Below are 26,391 nucleotides of genomic sequence, written 5' to 3' on the forward strand. Positions count from 1 at the left end.
GACGTCATTCGCGGAGGGATCCCGATGTCGGAACCATGGTCATATCGTTGAGAGGCAGTGAACGGCAGAGGTCTAGCGACAGCTCAGCTACTCATTAGGGCAGAGATACGTTGAAGTGGGAAGACGTCTCGCTGTGAGCATTTCTGGAGGCAAATGTTAACTTTCGGATAGTACCGTTTGCTAGACTGTCTAGCGTTCCGGGGGGGCTAGCTTTCAGCTTTCTCACTGGTGTTCTTCGGTGGAAGAAGCAAAAATGTCGTCTCCAAGTCCGGGTAAAAGGCGAATGGATACCGATGTGGTGAAACTGTATCCTTTCTGAACATAAACAACAGTCTCTCAATCGCTGTCTGGTCAGCTATGTGCTGAACAGTGTGTCAACGTTATATGAGTGAACTCTATTTATTGGTGCTGCTTGTTTTTCTTGAAACCCCCCTCAAGCAGAAAATGCTTTCACAGTGAATGACTGGTGTTTTGTGTAAACAACATTTTGCTAGCAAAGCCAAGTGTTAGCTATTTCTGTCCTGCGAACCTTCAGTCGCTTATCGGGACAGCTGTATTAGCTAATCAGATCGGTCACAGGTCCTTTCGGCATTTTTTTTTTCATCGCAATATTATTTCTTTGTAACTAACATTAGCTGTCTAGAGCTTGCTCTCCAGCTCTGAAAATTACTGCAATATCCGCACAGACGCCGACGTTTTTCTCCTTTTACAGAAATGTTTTGCTACACCACCAACAGATGTAGCAGAGGTAGACTACCTAAAACACCTTGTGGCAATTTGGTTTCTTTGTTCACTCCTCTGTTTTATGACGGGAATTAAAATCATACTGCCCCTTTCACACGCTTACACAGAACCTTGTTTACATAACGTAAGCCCAACTGAGAACGCTGCTGCTTTTGTTCTAGTCGCAAGACGTTGGCGTTATTGCTGCGTGTATAGCGATCCGGGTCTACCAAGCTTTGCTTTGTAACCCCACTAAGGGTTTGGTATGTGTGTTATTGCATCTGCCACTTGACAAGAAGACCTGTAACGAGCGTTGTTGAACTGGCGTGCTAGTCAGTTGGTTAATTTCAGCATCAAAATGGCCACCTGATCAGTGTCTCTCACTGTACTTCAGTGTCAACAGGCAAATGCATGCAGTACTAACTTGTCTCATTTTCGATGGGTGTTAACGTGTAGTTTTGGACATATTGGATTTGAAACTGAGTGTGGCAGCTGTTACGTGGTACAGCAGGTGTCAAGTCCCCTACAGTCGTTTTCACTGTGGAATGTTTGAACTTTTTGGCAGCATCTAGTGTGTTCTGCTTTTCAAGTCGTTGTCACCATGTTTACTCTTGCACCACTGCTTTATTTGTTTAGCTTCACTCAGGGCTGACAGAAGCAGTTATAAAAGTGAATCATAACGTCAGATTTCCAGTCCATACAATGTTCCAGAAGGAACAGTATGAACAAGTAGTTTTGTTTTTGTCCCAGCACAGTGGAAGCCAGCTTAATGATTGGGTAGCCTGTTACTAGCCGGAAACCACATGAGGGAGGGACTTAGAACAGCTGATGGGATGGCAGTAAAAGCTTTGCAAATATGGGGTTAGAAGGGGGCTGGTCAGAATTAAACAAGGGGAAGTTGCCCCAACAGCTTCAAACTAATAGTTTAAAAAATAAAATATTGACAGTGTGTTGTTTGTTTTGTTTTTGTTTTCAAGCTTGGGCTTAATTGAGTTATTTCTGCTTGTAGACCAATAATATACGACTCTTTGAATACTATTTATAGCATTTTTTATTTTTTATTTTTTTTTACTACAGTCAGAGATTGGTGATGAGTATGTGAAAACACATCTACACATCTTTTTTTTTTATCTACTTGTTTTGTCATTTTTGGCTTAATGCCTTGGACATTTTGCTTGTTTGAGCAAGTTTATTCTTCCCCCGCTCGACACCATTTATGTGTAGGGTGTAGCAACTGTGACAGGGTGCTGAAACGGACAGAACAAGAGTTGTAAAGGTTGTAGTGTGGACACACACACCCACACACAAAGCATTGCAGTGTAGTAAAACCCCTCTCCTTCTTGAGCTACTTCACTGACAGGCAAGAGCAGGTTTGCTAAATACCACCTGCTCAGTTTTGTACAGTGACCTGAGTGTTTAAACATACCATCCAAGACTAGTGGTCAGCAAGTGTTAAGAATGACAGCTATGTGTGTTTTAAATGTAGATCTTAAAGAGTTGGATTCGGTCCTGAGCGGGCAGGTCTCCAGATTCTAGTAGGCCCTTCTTCTAAACTATCAATAAGAACCTGTTTCTGTGCTTGCTATCAATACATCTCCCCCTAGTGTAACCAAAACCTGAAACTCACACTGGCTTTTAGACACAGGCAGGTTCTGAGAGGCCTTGCACATTAATTTGCGTTGGCCACCGGAGAGCTGTGAATCTAGAACGGAGGCCGTGCGGGAATTCGTGAAAATAAATGTCAGAATGACCTTAACATGTAGCACCACTCAGTTAAGCTTTGTCCCAAGCCAGCCAATACTCTGCAGCCTGCTTTTATATGCTAGTACTCACTACTCTTTGTACAATTCTGTAAAATATTCATAGAGAAGACATTAAGCGTTAGTTTACACTGACTTTCCACTGTAATGCGTCTTCCTGCTAGTTCGTTCCCTCCTATACAATATGAGACAATATTTATTGACCGATTCTTGACAAACTGGATTTCTTAAACATTAAATTAACATTAATTTCCTATTATCTGGATAACCTCTTGACATTTGGTATTCTGTCTTGGTCTCGGTCGGGCTGATTTTGGTGTAGAACACAATGTTCTTGAAGGAGCTTAGCACAGTGTGTCACTTCTAAGAGCTTTACATTCAGCCTGTTGTGTGGGATTGACTGCACATATTGTGGAGGAAGTTGTGCTGTTATTTGCATATATTCTTTATTGGTCTTGTTGTTTTACAAAGACTTTCAGGTGGAAAGCTCCTGGAATTTGAGCACAGGTGAATTACAAAGCGCTAAGCCTATTGTGCATGCTAAAACAGGCCATTTTAACAAGGCTCTTATTATTTTCTTCTCTTGCTTTTGCTTGGCATATAATTGACCAACAATAAGACTTGGACATCTTTACATGTGTCAATGCTAATTTATCTAATGTATTTGTTACGAAATCGGTCTGACAAATTCCTTGTATGCCTTTCAGTTAACACACTGCAAAATTGTTTATTTAATTAAAAATGGGAAAACCAACAGAGAAGAGTTTTAAAATGTCTCTTCTCTAGGCGGTAAAAATTTAATTAATATGAGATGTAAAGACTTGAGGTGTATATTCTGCTGTAAATAAAATTTCCCTCTATCAGAGGGGATGTTAGGACATCTGATGTCCTCAAAATGACATCCCAGCTGTACTTTTCAACCTTTCAGTTCCTGCTGGAAGGGCTCTCTGGAGCATGGCCACCAGCAATTTTTATTCAAGTCTGCTAAGAGTTGCGCAGAGGGGTGTCAGAGGCTTTAATCTGCCCCAGTATTCATCATAATACCTGATGTCAACATTAGCATATACTTCCTTTTATATTGAATCAGGTGATAAAGGTGTTGCACATCACACCTCTCAACTTGCAGTTTTCAAGGAGAGCTCACATTTTTAGACTTTTTTTAAATTATTTTTTTAAGTAACTTTTTAGGCAGCAATCCTGATGGTATTCACTTGTCCAGATTCATGGGACAGTTTTTTTTTGTTTGTTTGTTTTTTTGATTGTCCTCTCCAAAGCATCCCTCCTCCCTTGCTAAGTGTAATACCAATCCTGAGCTTTATCTCCTCTCTGCTTAGTTTTTTTGGCCCATTGTGCCCTTGTAGAATGACATCCGGACAGCATCAGCAGTAGGTTCTTTTGTGTTTCCCATTTAGAGAAGCCCCTGTGACCCACCCCTCCCTCTCTACCTCCTGCTGCTGTGTCAGGCCATGTCACACAGTCACGGGCAGCTAAACTGCACTCAGTGCTATTATTGCTGGACTGAACTAACTAGATGCAGTTTATTGTAGGGAAGGAGCCAGCAGTTGTATGCTCTTTCCTGACTGATTAAATGGATGGCACAATGAACCCATGAGCAAAATGTGGAATGCCCTGGTCTGATGAGGAAGTTGCATAAGCTACCAGCATGCTTTGTTACTGGACTGGAATAACTACACAGTAGTTGACACAAAGAAGTTCATAGAAAACTTGCTAACCACAATTTTATTTTAATTGTGGTTGCAAGATAATGTGATGTACTGTAGGTATAAAAAGTGTTAAGCACAGTTGTCCTTTGCCTCAGTTACTCACCATACTATTAACCCCAAAGGCAAAATATCTGAAAGCATACAAAAAAAATCGAATCGAATTTAAAATTCGATTAAATATAAGTCTTGTCAAGATTTTGTGGGTGTTGAACCACGTGCATGATGCTGTCAGTTGACACAATTTTTATTGTCTTTATTTACATTTGGTGCATAACTTTGCCTGTGTCACTGCAGGTGTCTTTAACACACATCATCCAACCGAGCTCCTGCTTTTTATCGTTTTTAGGAGTTTGTGAATGAATGCAAGGTAACAAAGTCAATTGTGTATGAGGCCCCTACTATTCAGGAGGCGCCACATTGATTGACAGTCCTGTTTTGGGGGTCCAGGAGCAAGGCATCGCTGACAGTAGGAGATTTGAGGCCCTCACTGTTAATCCCATAGTGCATACAGCGAAGCTTCCTGCACGCATGGCTGCGTTCCCTTGGAAAAACAGATGGACTGAAGTTCCTCTCTTTGTTTCGCATGATTTTTTTTTTTTTTCCCCCTAGCATTTGGGAGTTCAGCCTGGCTCTGTCACTCACATGCAGAGGTGCTTTAGTGTGGAAAATCAAAGGAGTGACAATGGGGTAACTAAGTTCGGTCATATAGGCCAGAGCCGCTGGATCTACTTGTTTAAATGTTGCAGTAAAACCACTACAGCTTTTATTTGCTCTAAATTAGCCTGCATATAAAGTAACAGGCCCTTATCAAAAAAATGCAACCTATACTTACACACCCTATACTTGCCTCGCTGTGCTAATCTGCTGCTGTTCATTTCTCGTCTGTGTCAAGTTGATAAAATTAACCCCGCGCGTTTCTCTAACTAAAGCGAATTTCACCTTAGCCATTTCCTGAAAATGTCTCTTGAATTTTTTTGTGTTTTTCTCCGTACAATAAGCAGCACATCTTGTTTATTAGATTTTCTCATTAGACTGCTGCTTCAGATCCAGGCCATTGTTTTTCTTGCCCTAGCTCAGTTTTGTGTTCATTAATGATCAACTCATTTGTATGTGCATGCACGTAGCTCAAATGCACGTGCGCACACACAGACTCTGTCACTACTGCTGTAAATAGACTGTTGATTTAGTGAAGGGCTGAGAGGAGGAGCAGCTGAAGGATTCACATTTGATTGCAGTGGGTGGGCTCTCATCTCTCACCAGTGAAGACAAAGAACTTAGTCTGCTCAATTCTGAGCTCCTCCGGCTCTCACACTGGGAGGTAGCCATCGGTATATTGAGACTTGCATCTCATGGAAACCAAATCTGCATTGCAAAGTGAATAATACATTTGGCTAACTCTTGCATGTTGAGCTGGCTATTTACGGTTTATTACTAAATGAGTAAGGGTAAAAAAAAGAGATTTTCAATTTTGCTGCAAGTGCAAGTTGTTGTCTTGTGCAGATGGCTTTTACATATGGTGAAATTTGAAATCTGTATTATGTTGAAAAGGTTTGCCCAAGGTTTATTATCCTCAGGAGCAAATGATTGTGCATATTTGAGAAAGCAGTCCTGTTAAATGTGTAAAATTATAGACCTTGGATCTTTGAAGCAGAAATAAAACAGACATATTTATTTTTAATTTATTTCCCGTCCACCTTCCAGTGAGTGTGCTACTTAACAGCTACCAGACATTTACACTCGGATTTCAGTTGAGTCAGGCCTTTGGGGGCATATGTCCATTGATATGTAAAGCCTGCTGCAAGATTTTCTTTTGCACAGGCCCCACACACCGGCCCTCCATCAGCATTCAGACTCTTTATGTGTCAGAAGGAGCCGGAGCTGATTCTAAAACAGACAGCTTAAGCCCAGCTTTGCTGAATAACACCACACTTGAGATTTAAACGACAAAAAAAAAGCAAAGGATAGCCATTTCCATTCAACATTTCCAACATGCTCATTTTGTGGTGGGTGTAAAAGAATGCTTCTTTGTTTTTCTGAAGCACAACTAGACCTGCGCCTGTCCAAGGTGCAACCTGTTACCATTGAGCAGATGTACCTTTTGCATTGTTTAGCCTTTTAAATGTGAATTACCCCCCCCCCCTTTTTTTTTTTTAAATTTAGCTGTGTGCCTAACAGCTTGCATGTTAGGCTGTTATCTATAAATTTTACAGTGTAAAATAGATCACCATATGGCCATGAGTTAAATGGTTGTGTTTTTTCAGTAAGTAACACAGACAGAATATTTAGTCTGATTTTATCATGAAAAAAAATTAACTTTTGAATATAAAATATTAAATTCAGACCCATGTAGATGTTTGCTGCCCCCCAAAGGTGCTGTACTTGAAAGAAGCACATATTAGTATGTGTAAATAACTATAGAGTAGTAAAGTATAGTGTGCAGCTTAACAAATAGTGACATATTTTATCTATAGCAGGAATGCAGTTCACTAACTGTTTTGACATCTGGTATTAGTAACAGCCACCTTCAGTCACCGTAATTATCAATCATCGTCTTTGCTCCCAAAGAGCCAGTCTGCACCCAAAACGCATTCAGCTGTGTTGTACCCACTGCAGCAGTAGTGTGGATGCCAGCTTATTTTGCTTGTTATTTAAGCAGATAGTTAAGCTAACATAGCTTTTTTTTTTTTTCAAGTGCTCTGGTGGAGTGAGCCATAATGCTGTTGTGGTATATTCTGGCTCTCTGCATTTGTCTAGAAAGGGGGTTCGAAATGCCCAATAATAAAGTGGAGAAACTATGCAAAAAAATGACACTGAGAGAAGGTGAGGGACACAGAGATTCCTTCTATTCTTAGTGAGACGTTGGAAAGACATGAAATAAGCAGACGGCTAACCTATCTGCTTCCACATTACTGGTGTAGTTTGAAACGAATTATCAGTGACATTGTAGCACCAGAGGTTTTTACCTACAGCATTCACAGTTTCAGGAACAATTTGAATCAAAATGAATTTGGTGCAAATCAAATTCTCATATTAGTAAAATGTTTGGTTTACTATTTAATTTATGTTGCTGTTGTTCTGATTCACTGTGTACTTCAGTTCCCCTTGTTGTGTACCTTGCAATCTTTGTAACCTGGTGAGCAGAGTCTGCCTCGGTGCACAAGCGTGGAAGCATATCTGCCAGCATTTCTGGTGTATATCTCTACAGGATTGTTCAAGTAGTGAATAATGATAATAATAATAATATTTCATTTGACTTTTTTTGTTTGGCTTGTTTTACTTTGCAGACACTCTGAAGAACTCTTACTTAATGTGTTCTGCGTTGGATTAGATTTAACAGAGAGTTCATGTCATTTTATGAGCCAGTAAAGCAACTGGCAAGTTTACATATTATATAGATTAATTATTTACATCTTGTTAGATATAAAATGGGAGTGGAAAGATACTCTGTGTCGTATCACTCTTGTAAATAAAAGGGTGGTTTTGAGCCATCTGTAGACTAGTTGAATTGCAGCTGCAGGCCTGGTTCCGTTCTCATTTTCATTCCTCTTTAGCTGACCATGTATTCACAGGATTATCTGTCTACAGAGTCGATGAGCTGGGGTTTTAGTTTTTTGGGGTTTTTTGTTGTTGTTTGTTTGTTTTGTATTTTAATTTTAGTTTTGTTTTTTCAGGCTTCAAATCCCCATTAACACCAAGCTACATTTGTTTTTTGCTTTTGTGTTTTTTTAATTTGTCTTTTCTTAATGAGCAATATCGGAAAATACCCTACTTGGGGAAAGTGTTTACCTCAGGGTAAGAGGGAGACTGTAGGTCAGTGAGGTTTTGTGGTGATGGCTGCAAGGGGAGAACAGTGTTTGTTTGGTGTTGAGTTGATTAAATCACTCTCTCTCAGAAACACCCTGCCTATCACTCGCTCTGCCTGCAGTGGCAGGATGGTTGCTGTGCTACAGTAGCTGCCTCTGTTTTCAGGCAGCAGAGTGTAGTGGAGGTCACACAGTAATCTTGCTCGGCTCGGCACGGTGCACTAATACATACAAAGTTGAATGCACAAACACATCCAGATTTAAACACTGGACTTTAGCAGGAACAATGCACATGTACAGATAAAGTTGTATGCTGGCAGAGATTTTCAAAGAAGTAAACACTCATGGTCTCACGTGCTCACATGCCTAATTCATGTCTCTCAATCCATTTTTAAATAGGTGGAACAGTCTTGTTGGTCACATTGACTTTGTTGTCTGTTTCTGTGTTTTTCAGCTAAATGTGGTTGCTGTCTGTTTTTCTGCAAATTGCAGCTTGTATTCATAGAAATAATAGTTTTCTACATCTAGTGGTTAATGGGTGTGAATGTGTGTTTCTTTCGGTAGTTTATATTTGTCTCTCGGTATAGGAAGCCTACCTATTGCATACACCCTGAGGGCAGCTGCTATATTTCCTGCCTTTCATCTCCAAGGCCTTTGATTGTATATTTTTTGCTACAGTCTGTGTCTGAGGGAGTGAAGTAATGTAGAGATGACTTTCTTAGAGTTCCTCATCTCCAAACAAAGAAATATAAATATGGTACTCTCTTTGTAAGTTTTTCATTGAAAAAGGAATTTGTAGCGTGATATCTTTCACTTCACTACTTTACAACTTGCCTCTGATCCTTTCGCTTCAACAATTTTCTATAATTTTTACCACATTCCGAAGTCTGATTCTTACTTACTGATGAGGAGGAATTTTAGGACAATCATTCATTTCTTCTAGTGCTGTGTCATATCCTTTGTGGTAATACCAGTCTAAATTTTGAAGTTATATAAAGGTGTTGTATCGCTTTAGCATTGCCATGTTAGGTTTCCTTGTACGCACAACAGCTGGATGAGCCTGGACATGTCTGAGAGCAAGGGCTACAGTGGTGTGAAAAGGTGTTTGCCCCTTCCTGATTTTCTGTTTTAACTGTTTGTCACAAATGTTTCAGAGCATCAAACACATTTAAATAATAGACAAAGATAACACAAGATGGCACAAAATGCAACTTCTTATTATTAAGGGGAAAAAAAGCCCTACATGGCCCTGTGTGGAAAAAGTGACCTCTAAACCTAATAACTGGTTGGGCCACTCTTAGCAGGAATAGCTGCTATATTTTCCAGCGCTATGGAGGAATTTTATCCTACTTGTCTGTGCAGAATTGTTGTAATTCAGCCACATTGTTGGGTTTTCGAGCATGAACTGCATTTTTAAGGCATCTCAATCAGATTTAAGTCAAAACTTTGTCTGGGCTATTCCAAAGTCTTCAATTTGTTTTTTGCTTTTCTTAAGCTATTCAGAGGTGGAATTAATTCGCTGGTGTGTTTTGGATTATTTTCCTGCTGCAGAACCCAAAGTCCACTTCAGCTTGAGGTCACAAACAGATAGCCGGACATTGTCTTTCAGGATGTTTTGGTACACAGCAGAATTCAGGTTCCATTTACCACAGCAGGTCTTCCGGGTCCTGAGGCGGCAAAACATCACACCAGACCATCACACTACAACCACCGTAATTTGCTGTTGGTATGATGATGATGATTTTCTGAAATGCTGTGTTACTTTTACGCCAGATGTAAGGGGACATGCACCTTCCTAAAAGTTCAGCTTTTGTCTCGTCAGTCCAGAGAATATTTTCTCAAAAGTCTTGAGGATCATCAACATGTTGTCTGGCAAAACTGAGACGGGCCTTTATGTTCTTTTTGGTCAGTGCTTTTTGTCTTGGACCTCTGCCATGCAGCCATTTTTGACCAGTCTCTTTCTTATGGTGGAGTCATGAACACTGACCTTACCTGAAGCAAGTGAGGCTAGCAGTTCTTTGGATGTTGTTTTGGGGTCTTTGGGACCTCCTGGATGAGATGTCGACTCCTGGGAAGCTTCACCACTGTTCCAAGTTTTCTGCATTTGTGTATAAAGGCTCTCACCGTGGTTCACTGAAGTCCCAAAGCCTTAGATATGGCCTTGTAATCCTTTCCAGACTGATAGATGTCAGTGACCTTATTTCTCAGGTGCTTCGCTAGATCATTGCCCAGTGTGTTGTTTTTTTGAGATCTTTTAGCCTCCTGCACTTTGTCAGACAGGTTCTATTTCCTTGATTCAACAGGTCTGCAAGTAATCACGCCTGGGTGTGTTTAGTGAAACGGAACTCAGATATCCAAAAAATGTGGTTAATTACAGTTTAACGAGGTTTGCAATTACTTCTTCACACGGGACCAGGTAGGCTTGGATGACTTTTCTCCCTCAATCAATGAAATCCTCATTTAAAAACTGCATTTTATATTTACTCAGTTTAGCTTTGTCTAATGTTAAAATTAGTTTGATGTTCTGAAACATGTAAGTGTGACAAATATGCAAAACGCTAAGAAATCAGGAAGGAGGCAAACACTTTTTCACACCACTGTGTATGTTGGCCTCATCAAAGATTTAACATCTAAAAGGGACCACCTTCAACATCCTCCAAAAAGAACAGTGCTTTACCAAATATGGAAGAAAACTGCGTCCGCTAGATGTTTCTGCTCTTGAGACAAAAACGCACACCAGGCTACAAAGGTAGAGATACGTGCACCTGTTGATCTGTGACGCAATAATAAAATGACTCAACCGAGCAATGGCTAGCTGTCCATATGACAGGTAGAACAAATGGTGAATGGAAATCATTAGTGTGGTTGCATGGTGGAAAATTAGGACTTAAAGCAACATCCCAGGTAGAAAATATTTTTCAGTCTTATGGGGGAGGGGGGTTGTTTTAGGAAATGTTATTATAGATTGATGAACACCCAAGTCTTTAGAGTAGCTGCTGCTTTAGTCTTTCGAGCTCCAATAGCAGGTTTTATATCCCATTCATTTACAGGTAAGGGCATATTTAAACTTCCAAACTCTCTGACTCTCGTTTGTGCTTGTGGTCGAGTTGTTGGTGCAGAGGATCCCATACTTTTTCTAGCCTGGCATGTTGATGACGTGTAAGGTAAAACAGTGTGCATGTTATTAGCTTAGTCAGATTGCATGTGATTTATAATTCTGACTTGGATGAAGCTCAAGTCACAGTTTATGTAATTAAGGCTGAAATCCTGGTAGTTTCAGGCAAAACTGTAAATAACTGACCTGTGCAGTCAGTTTGATTGTTTGATTGGATTGCACGTCATTATCCTTTGATGCCACATATGAATTGGATCAGATGAATGGAATTGGCTTTTCCTCGACCCCTGCTGTTCAAAAACGGCAAGAGACAGGAACATGCTTTGAAAATAGCCAGTGCCTCCCATCACTAGATCAACAACTGCTGTCTCCAAGAGAGAAATGTTTGAGCATATTTGACGCCACATTGTTTGACAGTATGCTGTTTATGATTCTCCGTCGTGTTTGTTTTCTGTACTTGGAACGAGGCTGGTTGCGAGGGGATATTTTGATCCTGGGTCAGACAGGGATAGAGGCCTGAGTGGACCAGAAAGAAAACAAGACATGTCTAGACCACAACTGTAAATGCTATTTACTGCATATTTTTACATTTAAGTATTTAAAATGTGCTTTATAGGCTACAGAAGAAATATCAGGACAACACTGACCTTAGTCCTGGAGTAACAAGGTAATTTTTAGTCTGAGAGGAGCTCTTTTATACCTTTTTTTTCATTGCTTTTTTTTCATGTCTACACTGTGTTATTAAAGAGTGAGCTGGCATGTTGAAGTCAGTATATCCTCATAATAAAGTCTGGTAGTGACACTGTGTTAACAAAGGAATTTAGGTTACAGTTCAAGGCTTCCTGTGATCTGTGGATTTATGTATGTTCTCCTAGCTTGATTGGGCTCTGTGTGTTGGATTATATTTATTGACTTACCTGTTTATGTGATTTTAACTATATAAATCCAAGGTGAAGGGTTGGACAGACTATCTTTGCGTGGAGGCGGCACAAGAAATTATATAACTCTGTAGTTAATTGTCCTTTTTCCATTAATTCTGTTTGGGTATTTGAGTTTACCCATGCTGGGTGACAAATTATTTAGTTATATTTTAGTTCCCGCTTATTTATTTTAGCACTTCATATTATAACCTCTTAAGATGAGGTGCAACATTTAAGTGTGTTGTGCTTTTACACCGCATGCTTATACCTTTAGAGCCTTTTGTGATCAAAGTGTGTCTTACCATCGTTTTCAAGATGTTAAGGATACAAAGTATCTCATGTTACATCTAATGCACACAAATCAGTCACATGTTCTTAAAGGGATACACATGTAAATGTTGCAGAGGTTCTATTTCCTCAGTGTTTCTGTGCTTGTTTACATTGTTTATTCGACTTACTTGCCAAATCTGAACACGGTCTACTTCAACAAACAAAAAAACAAAAACAAATCTAGAGTTGAGCTCAGTTAAGCTAGTAAGTTGGTTGGCTGTGTTTTTCACATTCCATCTCAATCCATCAAACAGTTGGGGAATTTACAACTTCCCTCTGTTCTTACAGACATGCCAAACTCCTTTTCTGTAGTGTGAGAACATTGTCAACAGAGACCTATAGTTATTTATTGGGTAGAAAAGGCTATTGGGTTAGACCAGACAGATGGAAAGAATCGCATCAAAGTGATATTAGTTTTGAGCTTGTGTCTGAGAGAGATTCTTCTTTGAGATCTTTGAGATTCTTCTTTCCTTCATCTTTAGGTTAACTGAATCAGTCAGTGGGTCAAGTGTACTCTATGCTTTAGCCTTTTTAGCCTAAATTAAAAAGCTGGAATTCATATTGCATTCATGTAATTCATATTTTTGTCTTTTAATTTTACAATAGAAATTATAACCACAGTCATTGAAATTCAAATCCAACTTGGTCTGGGAGAAGCTGCTGCTGACAGATGCTGAAACTGGGTGAATCTGTGGCTACATGTGAATGCTGTTTCCTTATTAGATGAAAACTGATAGATTTTAGATGGATGAAAGGAAGTTACATGTCATTGGTGTCTGTTAGCATTATCTTACTCTATGACATATTAAACTTACTCAACAGTTTAATATTTATAGGTCATCAGGACCCTTACATTTGCATTTCTATTTTGTTGTAATTTAGGTAAGTGTGACATCATATAGCAGGGTCGATTTTTCTCTGCCTTCCTAGTTAGACTGGCCAGTGTCAGTCAGTATGCAGTGTAGTTACTGTTGTTTTCGCCCCATAATTTGCTTATCACCCACCACACCTCACAGTTTCTGTTCCATACCACAACACACAGTCTGAATCGTCCTGTTCCTTGTCGCTGCTGCCTTATCTTATATAGCTTTTAGATGTGTAAATGCCCTTAGATAAAGAGCAGAACTAGAATAAAATGAGGAATTATGCATGTGTGAGCAGCACTGAAATATGATGCAGGAGTTGTGTTTCTTTAGACACTGGGCTTGTTTATGTTTTCCTAGTGACCTTTAGATGAGTATTTAGTTCGCCTTGGATTTTACATCAGAGACCCTCATAATGCTTACTTGACTCCAGTGCGAGTCAGAACAGAGAGGTTCCTCTTCTGTCTGAAAATGACACATTTCCTTGTTGAAGCCAGGGATTCAATCTGCTCCTAAGAGTCTCTACCAGAACTTAAAATAACCTTCAGTTTGATTTAACCCTTCGGGGTCAGTGATGCTGCTAATTAGATCCACACTAAATCAGGATCAACAAGACAGCTGCTTCTGTTCGCTGTGGAAAACGGTGATTCGTGTTTTTATTATGATCCCCTTTGGTCACATTTAGGCAAAGTGATTTCTTTTTGGTTTTGTAAAAACAGCGGTGATCCAGAATGCTCGTGTGATAAGCACTTATATCCATCTGTAATGTGAGGTCACTATTTCTTTTTTCTTTCTTTTTTTTTAAAGACTTTATCTATGTCATAATTATAGCTATGACTGGAGTAGCAGATGAAAACACAGGCTGTTTTATTTACTAACACCTTTCTTTTAAAAAACAAAAACAAACAAAAACCTGGCTCATGGTAAAAACAGGAAATCATTGTTTTTGCAAATATTTGTAAATGAAACTTCAGACAACACATCAAATGTATACATATTGTTTTAGTTTGATCCCAGAAACAAGTTTAGGCTGAAAACATTGAGCTGGATTGTGAAAAATACATCTCATCTCAAACATCTCATAGCTAATTGGGCTCATTAGTGACATGACTGGGTATAAAAAGCATCCCATGGAGGTTTTCACCACCGTATGAAAGACTCCCTGGGAGCATTAGTGCAGCTCACATGGGTAGCTTTCACATCTGTGAAGGCACCAATAATGCTCAACAATATATATAGGTTTTTCAGCAACATATGACACTATAGAAACCTCCTTTTCTGATATTACCAGTATTAACTGTATATTTTGGACTGCTGGGCTGTCAGCTCCATCAGTTACAACTATGACAAGTGACTAAAATTCGCATTTCAGTTTGTACACATGCATACAGCGAGTACTGTGTTTTGTCAGAAGTATGTGTGGTAATATCAAGTTCTAGAAAGCCAAGGTGCTCATGGAGAGTCACACATGGAAAAGAGACTTGGAATAGTTAGCAGATGAAGGATGGGTGAACACTTCAGTCGGCATCCTGATGTTAATTCAGTGTCCGGAGGGACATGGCATTGAGCTATTAGTTGCCATAGATAACGCCTCTCCAGGATTATGGATTAAAACAATAAAATTATTATCATTTGTCAAAAGCTGTCATTCCTCTTTTTAGTCTTCATAATTCACACTGATACAGACAATCATGTCAGGTAGGAGAGAGGAAACCAGTCAGGTTATTCTTGTGCATTGGTCTACCATGCTGGAAAATATGTGATGATATATTACACAGGAAGCAACCACAGCTCACTGACTGTTTCTACAGAAGCCAAATTAAAGAATCAGTCCTGCAGGTCTGTGTTTGTTTATGTGTATGCTGTCGTGAAGCAATTCTCCTTAACTGTCCTACAGCATCGAGAGCAAGCATGAAGTCACCATCCTCAGTGGACTCAATGAATTTGTAGTGAAGTTTTTTGGACCACAAGGAAGTAAGATTTTCTCCTTTCATTTTTTTTTTGTTTGTTTTGTTTTTTCTCATTCCACAGACACTTTGAATATTCCTTCTTCTTACTCAGTAACATGTTCTAAAATAATTTAGGGGTTATTTTCATCCAGGGTACCTCTTTTTCCTTGAATGCTGTACTATTAAGCAAGCATTTTAATGTATTTTAAACCAGCTATTAACATGAGTGCCATCGCCATAAAAACAAATGAGATGTTAAGATTGATCTCCAGAGCATGAAGTGACAGTAAATGTGTTTGTGAGAGCAGCCACTGCAGGAGTATCAGTCAGTCTCTTTGTTTAGAACATAAAGGAGCTTTTTCACAGCAGGCAAGAAACGCAAAACGCAAAACTAGAGCTGAGGCCACAAAGTGTAAAACGGAAAGGAGCTAGACTTGAACAGGCTTGAGGGGAATTTGGATGAGGAGTGTGGCCTCATCAGCAGGAAATACTTCTTTCATATGCTACTTGTAACATCTGTCACACTAAAACCACTGTCACTTACGCATCAGCAAAGAGGGGAAGTGTGTGTTTGACCCTGTTTATGTTGCCTCGAAACAATGCCAAATAAAGGGGAACTGTTGTGCCCATTGCTGCTCAACCATCATGTGCGTTATCTGTCATGTATGTGCTTCTCAGTTTCAGCACAGCACATGAGGGTCCTGTTACACACAGCTATTTTGGGCAAGCACCAAACACCCCCACAGAATCCGAGTTGCTTCCTCTTTGATGTCAGCGTATTATTTGAAGTGATTTGGAAGTAAAGATTTCTCCTGGGCTGAAGTGCATTACTGCATAAAATGACAGAGACGCGATGAGGGACGCTCATGTGTAGCAGAGAAAATTGATTATAACACTTGTTTTTAAATCCATTTAAATACACGAAGGATGGAAGATGATGTTGAGGCGAATAAAAGTCTGTCGTCTGCACTCAGCTTTGTTCTTTTGTTATGTTTCTGTGTCCCCTCCTTATGTACAGCACCGTATGAGGGAGGCGTGTGGAAAGTGCGAGTAGATCTTCCTGATAAATACCCATTCAAATCGCCATCAATAGGTACGAACTCTAACTCTACTTTACATCCAGACTTATTAGTCTTAATTTTAGTTTTTAGCATTGTCCTAACTTATTTCATGTCTTTTTCAGGATTCATGAACAAGATTTTTCATCCCAACATTGATGAAGCGTAAGTTGATTTCAGTCATGTATGCTGCACCATTTCAGACTATTAATGCAAGTATTGAAGCTCAAGAGTTCATATTTGTATATTGTCATGCCTTTAATAGAATACACTAAAAATCTTGATTTAATTTATTAGTATTTTGCTATGTTTTGTTTCAAGTCTTCTTCTATTTTCATTGTTTTGAAAATGTTCATGTTAAAATGTGAAAAGGATTAACCTAACTCAGTTATAGCAGTGCCAATGGCCATCACGTTCATTTTATGCTTAATGTTCATAGACGACAAAATTAACGTCTGAAAATGTTTGAGTTAGATTGAAAGGGCAGTAGGTAGAGTAGCTCATCTACCAATCGGAAGGTCGGTGGTTCAATCCCCGGCTCCTCTAGTGTGCACGTCGAAGTATCCTTTAGCAAGACACTGTACAACTGTGAGTTGCCCCAAGGTGCATCCGTAAGAGTGCGAGTGTGCGAACGTTAGGTTAAAAGCACTTGTACAAAGATGAACAGTGGATTGGACTAGCTTTGAGTGGTCAAATAAAGAAAAGCACCATATAAATACCAGTAATATTGTTTCACTGTGATTTCCAGTAATCTTTGGGCACCAAAAAATGATGGCAAAAAAGAGAAGCAGAAAAATATTGGCCAAACTTAACATTGACCAAAAAATTCAGAATTGCTGTGTTTTTCTTTGCTTATGTTGGTAAGTGCATTTGTACCTGCTTGGTCAAGCTCTTTGCTTTTCTGAGTCCGTAAATCCACTGTCCATAAAGGTGGGTCCGTGGGAGGACCTGATGAGCAGGAAAAACTTGTGCCTCCTCCCCATATGTGACAGTGTAGCGTTTCAAATACCAAAAATAGCAGGGCATCCAGGCTGTTCTCATCAGCAAATGATGGCAAGTTTAATAGAAACATTTTATTAGCCAGTGGGTAAGATCTGTAATAAGTGCATTTATATAACTGTTGATCTGTGGCTAGGACCATGTCAACAATAACAATCTAAAGCTTAAATTACTGAAACTTGACATGAACTTACACAGCAACTTGGTTTTAGTTATATATTTAGTAGGGACAGGCCGTTCTGGTCACATGATATATCACAACTTTCAGAATTGACAGGAAATGTACAGTTGAATGCTCACAGTTTACTCCAAAGCTGGTGGGAAGTACACCTGTTGCATCTAATTTTGCATTTCTCTTAACAAATGTGAAGACATTTTCAAAACAGGCTGGCCCTCTTGTAGAAAAAAGAAAAACTCTGCGTAGCAACATACACAGATTCCTCCTTGCCTGCCTTCGGCCTTTTAACCTGTAACTCTCTTTTCCCTCTCTGTTTCCCAGATCAGGAACGGTGTGCTTAGATGTCATCAACCAGACATGGACAGCCCTTTATGGTGAGTGACTACGCTCTGTATGTGTCTGTATTGAGTTCCCTCTCTGAGGGTCGTGTGATTATGTGTGAAGAACTGGACACAGTGCCATCCGCACAAAATAAATACTGGCGTCTCCTCTTTAGCAAATGGTGTACTGTTGCTCTTTAATCTACTTACTGTGGAGAAAAGTGAGCACTAACAAGGTAATACTCTCAACCAGCAAGGTCAGAAAACAGTCACCTTCAACAGGAGTGAGTTATTATCTGTCAGCTGTGGAAGATATGCCCACATATACTTGATGGGAGCAATTATACTCACTCAGTTACTTTTCCTCACTGTTGCTGGTCTCCCTGCTTCCCTGACGTTCCTGTGCCCTTCTCTCAGTAAAATTCCCCATTAATTTCCCATAACAACCACTTCACAGAGTTAAAATAGCTGTTGAGTAGTATAAATGACTTTACAGTAATATACCTAGCAGATGTTCCGGCATCCCTTGGTATTTATTTTAGCTCGTGTTCCTACTCAGGAGAATACTGAAACCCTAAATGCTATTTAGAGAACCAATAAAAATGAACTGAGAATTCATTTGGTCTTTATTATTTTCCAGCGAATGTTTGCATTTGTGTGGATTACTGTAGGTTTTGTTCTGTCGGATGTTTTAAAAAAACAAACAAAAAAACAAAAACAACAAAACAAACCCCACAGAAATAAGCCAAATGACAGGAATAGGCCAGTCAGCCAAGCATTGTGTAATGAGCCTATACAAAGGAAGAGGGAGCAAAAACATTTGATTTAATCTTGTAAAAACCAAAAACAGTGGAAAAGAACTGGGGGAGTATTTGCTTTCCTTACATAAATGGACCCAACAGTGACACCTAGGAGATGAAAGTGTCATCTCAGGTTTTGTGCTCTCCCTCAGCTCTGAGAGAACTAGCTGAGACCTAGTGAAAAGTGGTTGTTTTGTTTTGTTTTGTTTTTATTTGTTTTTTCCTGTGTGAGTTTATCAAGCTCAGAATTTCGAGTTCATCCCCAACTGACCCTTTTTAAATTAAGCTAAACTAAGCTATGACATGGTGACTCAACAAGAGCACCCAAATGTTTATTGGGCACATAACGGAATGACATTTCTTTACCAGATTTATTCAGATTAGAGGTTACATTTACGAGTTGCCCGAAAATAACAGCGATTAAATGAACACCAGTTCATATCGAAGAGCTTTATAAGGTTACATGCGTTGGGGGCAAACCCTAAAACTGTCAACCTGGAGTTGGAGCAGTCCACTTTCAAAGGCAATGGTAGAGTATCCAGTGGAGAGACATGGTACACAATGAGAGTATTGGAGAGTTCTGTGAAACACATAAACCTCTGGATTGTTGAATTAACGCATGCACACATTAGAGCATCAGACCAGGCATCTCTAATCATTATTAAAGTAAAAATGTAGGTAAGTGTACGTCTGTGTTTCTTGGTTTACCATATCTAATGTGAATTAGCTTCTTTTTTTTCCCAGGGCTTTGTTGGGATAAGCCAGATTATGTTGGCAGTGTGGATTAATGAAGCTGCAGTGTTATGTAACTTTAAACATGAATGATAGATCTGTGTCTTGGAAAGGAAAACAAAATTTTAAGAATTATTTGTAAAAAATACATAAATTCTAAAGCGCCATTTTAAAATCAGGTTTTCCTGGTGACTCTAGAACTTCAGTCGTAACCAGTACATAAAACTGCATGTAAAGCTATGATGCTCTCACCCCATCCATTTAGAGATGCTTAAAAAAAACTCTTCAAACAACTGTCTTGATGCATTACCAAAATAATTGCTTAGTAACTAGAAAGAACTAATTTCTTTCCTTGGGTAAAGTGATAATGTTTCCTTTTTCCTCAGATTTGACCAACATCTTTGAGTCGTTCCTGCCCCAACTGCTGGCCTACCCAAACCCCATTGATCCCCTGAACGGAGATGCAGCTGCCATGTACCTTCATCGGCCAGAGGAGTACAAGCAGAAAATCAAAGGTTCAACCTAATGAAAATATGCTGCCTGCAGCAATCCATTTTTTTTTATCCAGCAGAATATAAATTTGTAGAAGTATTTTCCTTTCAGGAGGTTTGCCTTTTTCATTGCAGACCAGCCGTCTCACCTTTTAAATCTGTTTTCTCTATTTCCTTCCACAGAGTACATTCAGAAATATGCAACAGAGGAGGCTCTGAAGGAGCAGGAAGAGGGGGCAGGCGACTCTTCATCTGAAAGCTCCATGTCTGACTTCTCAGAAGACGAGGCCCAGGACATGGAGTTGTAGTAATAGGAGGGTTCCCCCATCCCGCCCCCTGCCCCCCCTTAACCCCCACAGAGACTATATTTGATTTCCTAACCATGAGAAAGCAGACTTATAATATTCATATTTAAACAAGTTGATTTTTTTATTATTATTATTACTACTAAACAAGGATTTTTATGGATATATAGCCTTTGGTGTGTTTGACCTCCCCTCCCATTCTGTAGCCGTTTCTCCTCACACGCATCCACGTTCTCTGCCTGTCAGTCTGCTCATTTGTGTGGTGCGTCATCTAAGAAGCTTCCATGTGAACATCTGATTTCTCTACACAAATCCACTTCATAAAACTTCCCTTTTAACCTCAGTGACATATAATTTCCTTTCTTTTCCCATAATACCAGTTGACTCTGACCATTTTTGTTAGTTGGTCCCCATCAGAGCAGGTTAGGTCTTACTTGCCCTCTCTGGTATACATCACCACATTTTTGGGGGGTTTGTTTTGTTTTTTAAATGCACACAGTGACACACAAGTGTCCGAGCACATTTTATATGAAGTGCAGTGCCAATAGACGCTAACAAATCAACCTGGAATACCTCTTAAGCATATCTCTTAAAACATATTATGAGAATATGAAATAGTTTTGGGGTTTTTTTTTTATCATTCAGTTCAGATTCTACATGGCCTGTTACATTACTCTTTGTTACTCTGTTGACCTGCAGCCGCCTGTATACGTTTGCTGACCTGTTTTAGCTGCTCTCCCTTTAAGTCAGCCTCCTTATGATTGGCTGCCCATGATAAACAGCAGGTGGAGCTTCTTGTGCTCCTAGCCAGAGCCGTGTACATCATGCAGAGCCAAGAGTAGGAAAACAAAAACGTATCAAAGCGAGCATTTAGAGCAGCCTTTTCATGTAATGTCCTCACTATGTGAAACTACATGTTTAATGTGAGAATCCAACGTAATGCATTATAAGCAACAAACTAAAGATCTGTTTTGTACAATGTATGCTAGCTGCACAAACTGTACATGTAAGACCAGCGCACACAGGCAGTGAAGACAGAAGGTAGCTCTAATATAGGTTTTCTTTTGTGGGCATTCTGGTCAGACTCTCTTGGTATTTTGGGAACTAAAAATAGACCAGAGCTACACTTTAACCATCTGACTGTATGCATTTTATACTCCACATCAGGAGTCACCTCAAACACACGAGCACCAGACTGTGTCATTGTGAAGGGAGGCCTCTGTTTTACAATCAGCTGTATTTGTGTTTTGGAAACGCATTTCTAGTAGCGTTATTGGTCCTGGGGAACTTTGCTGACTATATAAATATTTTTTAAAAGGAACAGCATTCAAGTCTGTTTTAATCTCAGTAAAAAGCAACAAAAAATGGTCATATGGTTACTGAGTGGATCTGAGTGAAATTAAAGAGTAATTTGTCCCCCTCCCTACTGAGGTTAGTGTTGTATCAGTCTTCCTCACATTCCACTGTTACTCGGGATTTGCTCCAATGCATGCTCTCCATGTTGGTCTGACTGGTACGTAACCCCGGTGGTGTCGAGTGGATTACGAAATACGAGCCCTGTACATGATAACTAAACTGTACAGATCTGAGTTCCTAACTTTAAAATCAAACAAAGGAACACACCTTGTGTTATTCACTGTGGACTGTGGCAGGTGAAGATGTCCATCTATGATGCGTGGAAAGGAATTGCAGTCACATTTTTGAGTTTTGACACTTGTTTTTTTTCCGTACTTTAATTTCTTGCCATTTTTTCCCCCAGTTGGGGGGGGGTCAGCACGCTTGGTTTGTTTTTTTTTTAAAATCTTGGTTGTTTTTTTTGTTTTGTTTTGTTTTTTGTACAGCGTATACCTTGTACAGTGAAAAGACACCTCTCTGTAGCCTCATGAAAATTCAGTGTTAACCCAAAAACACTGACTTAGTGTTGCTCACGGAGGCTAACGCGGCAGACGGACTACCTAGAAAACCTTGAAATGTATTCACTTCTTAGATTGCAGTAAGAATCACTGGTCGCTTTGTGGCGGATTGTGGATCCCAAGTGAAAGATTCAAGGCAGAGTTTCACTTGGGAGGTCACCTCATCACCTCTGATTTCGACTCCCTCTTCTGTGCCTCATCATAAAAAGGAAGTCCACAAAAACCACGTCTTCAAAAAGCCATGAAGGTCATTCATTTAAAAACTAAAAAGGCACATCACTTTAACCTACCATCTTCTCCTGTTTCTGCGGTTTGATCCTATACAATTTGTGATTGGACGTCTAAATTTTCAGTCTGACAATTAGGGGAATTACCCAGGGCTGCGAATGGCAATAGGGTTTATTTGAGCTAATGTAGGATTGTTAGACTTGTATGGCTCAGGTTTGAAATTCAGTTGGGCTGTATCTTGGATAGTGATTAACATTTTCACCCAGGTGATAATGAAAGGATGGAAATCATGCTAATGTTTGTTGAGCAGTGTTTTTGACATGTCACGATAGTTAGTTTTACCGACTTCAACTAAACATTTGCTACATGGCTGTATTACAGATAGCGTTACATAGTTTGGTATACTTACCTGATAAAGCATCGATGCGTCATCTGATTCTTAGTCTGTTTTGTGGTTATATGTGAGATGCCCCATAAACATGCCTGCTCATCATCATCTTTCAGATTCAGAGTTGTACAGGGGTGTGTGTGTGTGAGTGTGAGAGAGATTTGAATCTAGGATGACCTGTAGTGAGCCTGATAGATCTAACTGTACTGAAATCAAAAGTGTGGTTCAGCCCTTTTCAAGACGTTGGGTTTTCTCTATAAGCATGATCTATAACATAGTTCTGTGCTCTTTTGAGTGCAGACGCCTCCATGGTTTGTTTTTAATTTATCTGTTCAGTTTGACCGCTTTGAACCCGGGATTGTTATTTCTTTAATCCGCCCTGAGGAAGTTTTGAATGTCAGCTTGGGGTAGCTCTCAGCAGAGCTAACCTTTGCTATAGTTGACACATTCAAGGCAGTTGAAAGCAAAGTGAATGTTATACATTATTTTGTGGTGAGGTTTGTGATGCACATCAAAAGCTAAACCTTACCCATGGTGTGTGTGTGTGTGTGTGTGTGTTTGTTTGTTTTTTCTCCCCCCCTCCCTCTTATACAGCAAAATAAAGAAAAAAGAAAAATTGTGTATTCGCACAGAGAGGGACCCCCTTCTTTTTTTTCTTTTTTTTAAGGGTTTTAAACTTGGTCCCTGTTGGTTTAGCTATGGTTCAGCTATACTGATAAGAATTTCATGTTAAGGTTTTTGGGGGGGTTTTTGTAAAAAGCAACTCAGAAATCTTGTTTTACTTGACATCTGTGCAGTATTGTACTAATAATGTACTAGATCGAAGGTGACAATTGTAATAAAAATGGCACATTATGATGCAGCAGTGCTACAGGGAGTTAATAGTTAATTTTTATCTTCTTTTGTCTTGCCCCACCCCCCTCCAAAAATCATAAGATTGGTTGTCAGGATTATTTGCAATAAATTGATGAGATACTCAGCTGTGGCCTGGTGTTCCTCTGGTAAACTATCTTCTCAATGGCCAATCTTATTTTACTGATAGCTGCCTTTTTTTTTTTTTTTTTTTTTTTTTTTTAAATTCGAGTTATCTTTAACTTAAGAACTAAAGAAGACATCCTAAAGCCAGTGAATGATTACACTTCCCACTGCAACTTGAATTCTAGATTATTTCTTTAAAGATTAAAGCATTTTTATTTTGCTTTTATTTAATATCCTTTTGGCTTTTTCCCCATTCACTTCTTTGACACAACAAGCTTGCAGGTTTAAACAGAGACTCCGCACATCTATATCTTAGATGCTAGGATTCACAGAGCATCACAATTGTGACTGTAAACCTGCACAGGAAGTCCAGAGCTGGGCTACAGTCCTACAACTATAACCACACTCCTCTCCCAGAACCTGCTGCATACAATAAGGATGAAGGATTTGAGTGAAGTGACTGGTCTATTCATCTGTAGACAAGACTTCCAAGGCCCTTTCTCTATTTTATCAGCACAGCTGCAAAGAACCGGAACCCTCATCCTGTAAAGTCACCTCCCCCCATGTGTTGACTGTATCTCCTCGAGCAGTTGCATGCTTCTGGTGTGGAGTCGAGGCTCACCTCCCATCCTGTCTTGTGCTTGTGTGGATTTGTTCCCTGCGCTGGCCGACCGCTGCCATCAGGGGATTTAGCAGGCACACGCAGCATGGAAAACAGCAGTTTTGTTTTAATAGAAACTATGTATTTGGTACCTAGTGTGTGATACTCGAGGGTTTAAAAGTCAAAAGGTTTTTTTTTATTTTTTTTATTTTGGTTTGTTTCAGTAAATCCATTCTTTGTTTTATTTTTTCCACCTTCTCTGCCCTCATGTTTTTTGGTTTTTTTGGTTTTTTTTCATTGTGAAGTGGGCATGCTTGTCAAAAATGACAGATGCTCTCTATTAATAGGCTTATAACCTCATAAATAGTTGTGTATAAAATAAACTGTTATAACTTCTTTTTTAATAAAACATTCAATGTGTATAGATGGTCTTTGTCTGAGGGTGATTATTGTGCGATTTTATCTGTGCACATTTTCCTGAGAGAAATTGTGCACTTTAAACTCCAGAGACATACCTACTGGTCACTTTGTTAGGTACACCTGTTCAGCTGCTCATCAATACAAGTATTTTATAAGCCAATCCAGTGGTAGCAATTCATTACAATTACACTATGTGCACAATTATTAGGCAAGCTGTATTTCTGAGGATTAATTTCATTATTGAACAACTACAGTGCACTCGGTCAATCCAAATGTTAATGAACCTAAACCTGAATGTTTAAGAAAGTAAAAGTGAGGTTTTGTCTTTAAGAGAATATATATATATATATATATATGAGCAGAATTATTTGGCAACTATTAGTGTGCAGAATTATCATGCAACTAAATGAAAAAATGAACATTTTCCCATCTCACTAGTTTATTTTCATCTGTTAAAGTGAGAAGAATAAAACCACTCAAAATTTACATTAACATTTCTGTGTCCATTGCTGATCCAGCCATGGGCCCATCCATCTGGGTGCAAAACGTTTGATGGTTCTGTGGTCACGCCCCAATATCTTAGTAATTTCAAGAGTTCTGCATCCCTCTGAAAGAGCTTTTACAATTTTTGACTTTTCAGAGTCCTTTAAATCTCTTTTTTTTTGGCCCATTTTGCCTGAGGAAGAGAAGCTGCTTAAAAATTATGCACACCTTTATATAGAGTGTTGATATTCTTAGGCCACACCCTCACTCATTACGCAAATACACATCACCTGATATTCTTAAATTCAATAAGCACTCACGTTTATACAGCTTGCCGCTGGAAAATATGCATAAAAATTATAATATGGCCAAAATACTCACTTACAATACTCACAATACTCACAAATGTGTCTGGATACTTCAGAAAATCATTGAGGCTGGTTATGAACTTCAGCAGTATTACATCTATCGTGCACAGGAGAATGAGATTCACGTTTTTGGTTTTCTTTCTTTCCGTCTGACTCTCAGTTCAGGTTTTCCTCTCACAGTCCACTTGACACGATAAGACTGGTATTTACTGATTTTGGAAACATGGCAACAAAGTGGGAGATCAAAGGTTTCAATAGAAGCAGATCATAAAAACTGCTGCTCTTTGGTTGGATCGCAAAGTCCTGGATATGAAAAGTGAATGAAAGTGTTTTTCAACGACAATAATAAATGGATAGGAAGGCTTTGGAACAGGTACAAGAACCTTGGAAATCCAAACACGAACAAGGCCTTGAAACAGGAATTATGTTCCATTTCTCAGTGTTAGATATTAGTTTGTTTGAGATTTTGAAGAAGTTTGCCTCTATTTGGCATTTATGTGAGTTTTAAAGCCAACATAAGAGAGTAGTAACTTTTAAACAGGAAGGGTCTGAATTATTCAGAGTGAGGACATGACTTCACATTTATCCCAGGTAACTGTATTCTGATAATTAACATTTAGTCCTTTTACTGAATGTACTTTAGGAAGTCCAGACCTTCAGTTAAATTCAGCTCTGGACAAATTGCCATACCTTGTGAATAGGAGGGGCATCCAATCAGAGAAAAGCTGACTTAAAGGAACAGATGAGAGGCTGTGCTAAGGACCACTATAAGATAAAGAGGGCTCATTTTGAAGTGTGAACCATGCTAAGTCACTTTAGTAGAGCCTAAGCTGGAATATAACAAGTCCACTTTAACTATCAACTTATTCCACTAGGTGTCAGTGTCGAACTGCACTCCTGTGTCTGATACCCCCATCATGTTTGTACTTAAAGTCTGGCATA

The 26,391-nt window shown here is 39.3% G+C and overlaps 1 protein-coding gene across 1 annotated transcript; it reads left to right on the top strand.

Moving 5' to 3' along the window:
* Positions 1–24,602, top strand: ube2h (ubiquitin-conjugating enzyme E2H (UBC8 homolog, yeast)). The gene is made up of 7 exons (XM_003445007.5): positions 1–306; positions 15,136–15,212; positions 16,206–16,280; positions 16,371–16,410; positions 17,744–17,796; positions 19,661–19,789; positions 19,949–24,602. The coding sequence occupies exons 1-7, from the start codon at positions 254–256 to the stop codon at positions 20,071–20,073; spliced, it is 552 nt and encodes a 183-aa protein (XP_003445055.1). The 5' UTR covers positions 1–253; the 3' UTR covers positions 20,074–24,602.
* Positions 24,603–26,391: the final 1,789 nt, after the last annotated feature.

Source organism: Oreochromis niloticus, linkage group LG17 (genome assembly GCF_001858045.2).
Source record: "Oreochromis niloticus isolate F11D_XX linkage group LG17, O_niloticus_UMD_NMBU, whole genome shotgun sequence".
Taxonomy (NCBI): Eukaryota; Metazoa; Chordata; class Actinopteri; order Cichliformes; family Cichlidae; genus Oreochromis; species Oreochromis niloticus.

What these genes read in the sequence shown, in the direction of transcription:
- ube2h (XM_003445007.5), top strand. Translation starts at nt 254, where the DNA reads ATGTCGTCTCCAAGTCCGGGTAAAAGGCGAATGGATACCGATGTGGTG. An exon ending in GTTTTTTGGACCACAAGGAA is followed by an intron (nt 15,213 to 16,205) that starts GTAAGATTTTCT and finishes CCTTATGTACAG; the next exon opens with CACCGTATGAGGGAGGCGTG. An exon ending in ATTCAAATCGCCATCAATAG is followed by an intron (nt 16,281 to 16,370) that starts GTACGAACTCTA and finishes TGTCTTTTTCAG; the next exon opens with GATTCATGAACAAGATTTTT.